We start from the raw sequence: 7547 nt of genomic DNA on the forward strand, positions 1-7547 counted from the left end.
GGAATGACTGTGTGTTACTTATGGAACTTGTGATGGAAATTGCTGTACTGACAGTGAATGTGATTAGAGACTTTTACATTGAATTGATCATTGTTTAGCAGAACAAAAGTGACATTAGAGACTGTTTGCATTGAATTGTTTGCTGCATCACAATTGCTCTTAGTTCCACCCCCGCTCACTTGAAGGCGGGAAAGCAGAGAATCTGCCCAGCAACAGCAAGGAACCTCATGTTACAGACCACTACAGTGGAACCAAAGTTCCTACCTACTGTTGCAGTGGGGAAGGAGAAACCAGCCGCAACCACCGGAAGTAGATGGGCGCCGCCATATTGAAAAGTACAGAATCTGAGTCACAGCGGCCGCTTATATTCCAAAAAGACAGAGAAAGAGGTTCCAGCTCCAAAACAGTGAGTACCGCTGAAAGTTTTTACAATTCAGCCCAAGTAAAGATGAACTTGTCGCATCAGTGAGCACAAATAAGAGACTTACTACACATTCTGCTACTGAGCATCTCGTTGCTAGGGGCAACAATAGGAATTTATATTAGAAATGTCTGACGACAGCGATAACGGCTCCCCCAGCCGAGGTGGATCACCCACAACCAGGCATATAATGCCGCTGACCATGCCGTATTATTTTGGAGCACCCTGGCTCCCCCGCTACAAAGGTGAATCACATACCCTGAGAGAATTTAAAGGGAAAATGCTTGCTATGTTCCGGTTATATCCAGTGTCAACAGAACAGAAGGTGGAAATTCTCATTGGCCAGCTAGGGGGCGCTGCATTGAGAGAGGTAAAGTCATGGCCTCATGCAGAACGAAAGACAGTAGAACAGATTCTTGAAAGACTACTGGTCACCTTTGAAACCAGGACGGTATCAGAATTGAAAATGCGCTTCTTTAGCAAGAAACAACAGCCCGGTGAGTCCCTTAGAGACTATGCTTTATCCCTACAGGAGGCACTGAGGGCCGTTATAGAAGTGGACCCACGTGAAGCACAGAATGCAGATAACACACTGCGGGAGCAGTTTATTGAAGGAGCTGAAACAAAGTCTGTGAAAAGTCAACTAAAGATGCTGTCTGCTCAACATCCTGAAAGTACGTTCCTGGATTTTAAAGAATTGTCCATCAGAATCCTGGGGGTAGAACTCAACCAAGAATCAACCAAATTTGCTGTGTGTCCTGCTGACAGTTATGGAGATGCTAAGCTCATGTGTCCTGTGTCTCCAGGAAATACTCTCCTTGCTGCCCAGGGTGCACAAGTACAGATTCCAGATGCAGTGGCTGATTTAAAGGACCAAGTCGCAATCCTGACTAAGAGCTTGGAGAAGGTGTGTCATAAGCTTGAACAGTTAGAGATGCGTCCTCAGCCAGAGTGTGAGTCCCCACAGCATAGGAGTCGCCCTACTGACAGTGCGAGCAAGGGATACTACAGGAGATCTGGAAGATTGCCTACAGACAGGTTTGATACTCATGGAAGGCCCATCTGCAGACACTGCCACAAAAGTGGTCATGTGGAGAGAGAGTGCTGGCGGTCAAAAGAACATCCCTCGGGTGGAAGAACACTAGGTCCAGAAGATCCAAATTGGCTGACCAGGTATGTCGGGCCCCATCCATTAGTCACCATCCACATTAATGGGGTACCCTTTACAGCTCTGCTGGACACTGGTTCGCAAGTCACCACCATACAGAAAGCCATGTTTGAGAAATACTGGAGCAGCGACCTATTGATGCAGCCACCAGAAGTTTGGCTGAATGTTATTGCAAGCAATGGTCAGACAGTACCCCTGCAAGGTTACTGGGAACCCACCGTTCAAGTGGGAGAGACTAACCTAACACAGCAAGGTGTGATCGTAGTAAAGGTCCATGATGAAGACATGCCTCCAGTGGTGCTCGGAATGAACATCCTAAGGAATTGTTATGGGGAAATGCTAGATGCCCTACACCGATCCCTGCCAACAGCTTCACACTCTGCGCAGAAAGTAATCCAACAGACTATTCGTGTGCTGTGCGCTCAGCAGAAGTTTGCCAACGTCAGAGGAGAGATCTGCTGTGCCCGCATTAGAGATGTCCGTCCAGTGATCCTGAAACCCGGTACCGAAACCCTGCTGTGGTGCCATGCTCGCCCAGGGATACGAGGCCAAGACTACCAAGCCTTAGTAGAACCCCTCCATCTTGAAGAACATCCTATGGTGCTTGCTGCAAGAAGTCTAGTGACCGTTTCCCACGGAAAGGTACCCATCCGCCTCTTGAATCTGAGTGACATCCCTGTGGAATTAAAGAAATACTACTCTGTTGCCCAGTTATTACAGGTCACATTCCAAGACATTGTGGAAGTTTCAACAGTTGCTGCCCAACAGTCCACTCAAATACAGAGTACACAAGAAGAGAATTCCTCTACACCATGGTGGTCAGAAATTTGTGTTGGGGATATTGCCACGCCTGCTGAACAAATTGAAGGAGTATTGGAAGTCTCAAGAGAATACCATCAAGCCTTCAGTAAACATCCCCTGGACTTCGGGAAGACCAGCATAATGAAGCACAATATCCCAACTGGCTCTCATCCTCCAATTAAAGAGAGATACCGGCCCATACCACCCACTATGTACCAACCTGTCAAGAAGATGATAAAAGAAATGAAGGATGCCAAGGTGATTCGGGACAGTCACAGCCCTTGGGCTGCACCTATTGTCTTAGTCAAAAAGAAAGATGGCAAGATGCGATTCTGCGTAGACTACCGGAAAATTAACAATATAACCCACAAAGATGCCTATCCTCTACCACGCATAGAAGAGTCCTTGACTGCTTTGGGAAAAGCTGCTTATTTCTCCACCCTGGATTTGACAAGTGGGTACTGGCAGGTACCTATGGCCCCAGAAGACATTGAGAAGACAGCATTTACCACTCCCATGGGCCTATTTGAATTCAATTGCATGCCCTTTGGACTCTGTAACGCACCTGGAACTTTTCAGAGGTTGATGGAGCGCTGTCTGGGCCACAAGAACTTTGAGACTGTTCTGCTGTATTTGGATGACGTGATCATCTACTCTAAGTCCTATGAAGACCACCTACAACATCTGGCTGAGGTCTTCCAGGTTCTCATTAAGCATGGTCTCAAGGTGAAACCCTCCAAGTGCCATCTGCTGAAGCCACAAGTCAACTACTTGGGACACGTTGTTAGCTCTGAGGGTGTGATGCCTGACCCAGAAAAGATTGCTGTTGTGAAGGATTGGCCTACTCCCACCACAGTAAAAGAGGTGAGAAGTTTCCTGGGATTCGCAGGTTATTACAGGCGCTTTATACCCTATTTCGCCCAGATTGCAGAGCCTCTACAAGAGCTTCTTAGAGGACACTCAAAGGAACATCTGAAAAGACCAATTCCTATTGAATGGACTGAGGATCAAGAGATTGCCTTCCAGCTGCTGAAACAGAAGCTGATTGAGCCACCCATCCTTGGTTATCCAGACTACAGTCAACCTTTCTGCCTCTACACGGATGCCAGCAAGAAAGGTCTTGGAGCCATCCTGACCCAAATGCAAGAGGGAAGAGAACGGGTAATAGCATTTGGCAGCCGAGGGCTTAAAGGGACTGAACGAAATGACCAAAATTACAGCTCGTTCAAATTGGAGTTCCTCGCGTTAGTGTGGGCTGTAACCGAGAAGTACAAAGACTACCTCGCGGCAACACCATTCGTAGTCTACACAGACAACAACCCCCTTGCACATCTGAACACAGCCAGGCTGGGAGCCCTAGAGCAAAGGTGGGCATCTCGTCTTGCAAACTACGACTTCGTGGTCAGGTACAGAACCGGCAAGTCCAATGAGAATGCGGACGCATTATCCCGCCTGCCAACCGATGAAGTACCTGCTCAGAATGAAGAAGACTGGGAAGAAGTAGAAATGCCATCCTTCTACACCCGCTTCACCCAGCAGAACACAATCACCATCATGTAGAAAGGACTTTGCTCCCAGCAACAGAGTTCAGAATCACTCCAAGAGAAGGAGCAATGGATTAAACTTCAAGCAGAGAGCCGGGTGATGGGAGAGCTGCAAGATTTTCTCGTCAGTAGAAGAGTACCTGAGAGACTTCGTCGTGGCAATGTAGACCCTGAATTAATCCGTCTCTGGAGACAGAGGAGACGACTCTTCATAAAAAAAGGTCTGATGCTACGCAGCACTCTGGATCCCATCACTGGTGACCGTCTACATCAAGTAGTAGTACCCCGTCGAGATGCAAGAACAGTACTAGAAGCCTACCATGACAGATCGGGACACTTCGGTGTACAAAAAACAGAAGCCACAATCCGCAGACGCTTCTATTGGGTAGGAATGCGTGAAGATATTGAGAATTGGTGTAGAGAGTGTCAAGCTTGTGCTCTAAGCAGAGGGGAAAAACATGATCAGAAGGCTCCATTACATCCCATCGTAAGTCACCAACCTTTGGAGATCGTGGCCATAGATCATGTCAAATTTGAGCCTAGCAGATCTGGATACACATATGCAATGACCATCATCGATCACTACACCAAGTTTGTGGTTGCAGTACCTGTCCGAGACTTGACAGCCAAAACCACTGCCGCTGTTTTTTGGAAAAACTTCATACTACCCTATGGATGTCCTGAGAAGATCCTGACTGACAGAGGGTCAGCATTTGAATCTCAGCTATTCCAAGAACTGTGTTCTCTCTACAGTTGTCAGAAGCTCCGTACAACAGCTTACCACCCACAAGGCAATGGCCTCTGTGAAAAGATGAACAAGACGCTTATAGAGATGCTGAGGACTGTGCCATCTCACAGGAGGACTAATTGGCCAACCCTGCTACCAGAGTTAGTTTACATGTACAACAACACTGTACACTGTTCCACTGGGTACACTCCCTACTACCTCATGTTTGGTCGTCAGGGCAAATTACCAGCTGACTTAGACCTGGATGTGTCAGTGCCTGATGCCATCAACCCGTTGCCACGAACCGATTGGGTGAGTGACCACTAAAGACGTCTGGCTGATGCCAACAAAATTGTTGAAAGTCGAATGGAGGAAGCCCGCAAGAAGCAACAAATGGACTTTGACTTGCATGCTAGAGCCGAGCCTTTTAAGATTGGTGATCATGTTTGGCTCAAGAATAATCACAGAACGAGCAAACGACACCAAGTGGGAAACAGAACCGTACACCATCAAAGCCATCCCATATCCTGACACAGCCGTGTACGAAATAGTGAAAGAAGGCCGAGCACCTCAAGTAGTCCATCGTAACAGACTTAAATTGTGTCAAAAAGAGTTTGTTCCTGCAGAGGCTGAAATCGTTGAGAAACCTCCTGTTGTTGAGAAACTTTTACCGTCACCAGAGACACAGATGCCTGATTTTTCTCCTTTGGATTGGTTCTTTGGGCCTTTAATTTCCTTCATTGTCCCTGACAAAAGTGTTCCGGATCAAGTTGAGACTCAGATAACATCACAGCCAGGGTCTTCAGCCAGCCCAGAGCAACAGATGAACCCAGAACCAGCTTTCTTCGAGGAAGAACCTATTAGAAGACCAGAGAGGAGCACCAGGGGTAAATTACCCGCCAGGTATCTCGACTAACTGTTTCATCATAGAATTGAACATTTTCTCTACCTCATACCTTTTACTTGAACATTGAATGACTTTGCTATATTTACCCAAGTTATTCCATGCCAAACTTTTGGACACTGTCCCGGTTGGGTTAAGTACTCTTGTATCCCACAAGTTTATATGAGGAATCCACATCCCTGTTCCCCAACAGTTGATACAGGAACTTTACATTTAACAAGAGTCGTCGCCCATATTCCTTATTCTAGTGCATTAAAGGACTGATGAGACTCTTCGTGAAAGTAATATATTGCACTGTTTTAATATATGCTTGATATGTGCCTGACTTTTCCATTCCTAGGGTTGCAGTTCCTCCATCGTTGCAGACGCCGAGGACGGCTTTTGTTAAAGCAGGGGTGTATGTAGTGTCCTGACTACCATAGAGGAGTATTGTTTACATTGTAATGCATTGAACATAATGTTATATGTTGTGTTATGCTGCCCACCTAGTGATGCAGAATTGTCATTACAATCTATTTTTCCAGCCTGTAAAGGGTGTGGCTGGAGAGGAGGGTCTGAGGCAGTTCCCATGAGGCTTTGCAGCAGAAAGTTGTAGAGGAGTCGGTTCCAGGAGAGGAACGAGAGAAGACAGCCTGTGAGGAGAGCTGATATAATACTGGGCCTCACAGCATATTTAGTTCAGAAAGCTTCTGGCCTGAACTAGAAATTAATACAGGGAAACAAACCTGCTTAAAGAGAAGGAAAGCAAGAGAGAAGAAAGTTCATTTTGCTGCTGGCAGATAGGAAACTGTCCCAGCCTGACTCATCCCGCCTGCCCTATCTGGATAATAACTTCTATGTGGAACCAAGCTGCAGCCTGCAATCTTCCAGTAAAGAAACTGTGAGTTATTATTATACCAAGTTACATCACCGTCTCCTGCGTGTTAATCTGCACTGCACCCACTAACAACAAGGGCACCCCATATCCCATCCACCAGGAGACAGCACCACAGGGTGTGCCCCAGGGGGAATTAACAACTACCACCCATACATATGCAGATCCCCCTCCTTCACTGTGCCAGCTCCGCAGGAGTGTGAGAGGACTACAGCCACCGTGAGAACTACAACTCCCAACATTGGTCTCCGCACTTTCCCTCATCCCCATCGGGCTGTTGCACATCTGGAGTCAGTCTGATGGGGGATGGGACGTGGGTCCATGTAGTGGCTCATAAATCCAGGTGTTAGATTGAGGCCTTGTGTCAATGACTGGAATTTTATCATCAGCTTGAATTCCCAAATTTTAGTTTCTCTGTCGTTCTTAAAATGACCCTTCAGTATTAGGACTTTTAAATCTGCCAAACTGTGATCAGGTCCAGAGAAGTGTTTTCCCACGGATGTATCCACCTCCTGTTTTATTGTATGTCTGTGAAGATTCATCCTGGGTTGTAGTTTTTGTTTCTCCAATGTAGATTCCTTTATTGATGCCCCTTGTACACAGGATCATGTAAACTACATTGGGGGATGTACAGGAGAACGTGCCAGTGATTTTATAGTCCTGCTGCGTGTTTGGTATCTGGATGGTGTTTGATGACCATATGTTGGTACAGGTCTTGCATTTTCTACTGTTGCTAGGAAAAGTGCCAGTCTCTGATGGTGGTGAGAGGGCACTTCTGACCAGGAGATTCCTTAGGTTTGGTGGCTGTTTGTATGCAAGGAGAGGTAAATCTGGGAATATTTCCTTCAGTTTATTGTCTTTGTTGAATACCGGTTGGAGATCAGCATCAATTTTCCTCAGGATGTTCATTTGGGGGTTGTATATGACCACTAGGGGCACCCTGCTGTTGTCTTCCTTCTTTTTGTACTCCAGAAGATTGCTCCTTGGAATTCTTGTTGCTCTGTAGATCTGATCGTCTATAGTCTATAGTCTATTGTAATGACGGGGGGTAGGAAAACGGACAAGTGAGCCCTAGTCTACCCGCCACTCTGTCCCTGCCTACTTGCAA

At 46.6% G+C, this 7547-nt stretch overlaps 1 protein-coding gene across 1 annotated transcript; it reads left to right on the forward strand.

The window, feature by feature from the left end:
• The first annotated feature begins 313 nt into the window (after positions 1-313).
• LOC142741904 (uncharacterized) lies at positions 314-4394 on the forward strand. Its single transcript, XM_075851226.1, has 2 exons — positions 314-406; positions 954-4394. The coding sequence occupies exons 1-2, from the start codon at positions 314-316 to the stop codon at positions 3948-3950; spliced, it is 3090 nt and encodes a 1029-aa protein (XP_075707341.1). The 3' UTR covers positions 3951-4394.
• The last annotated feature ends 3153 nt before the right edge of the window (positions 4395-7547 follow it).

Source organism: Rhinoderma darwinii, chromosome 2 (genome assembly GCF_050947455.1).
Source record: "Rhinoderma darwinii isolate aRhiDar2 chromosome 2, aRhiDar2.hap1, whole genome shotgun sequence".
In the NCBI taxonomy this organism is placed as follows: Eukaryota; Metazoa; Chordata; class Amphibia; order Anura; family Rhinodermatidae; genus Rhinoderma; species Rhinoderma darwinii.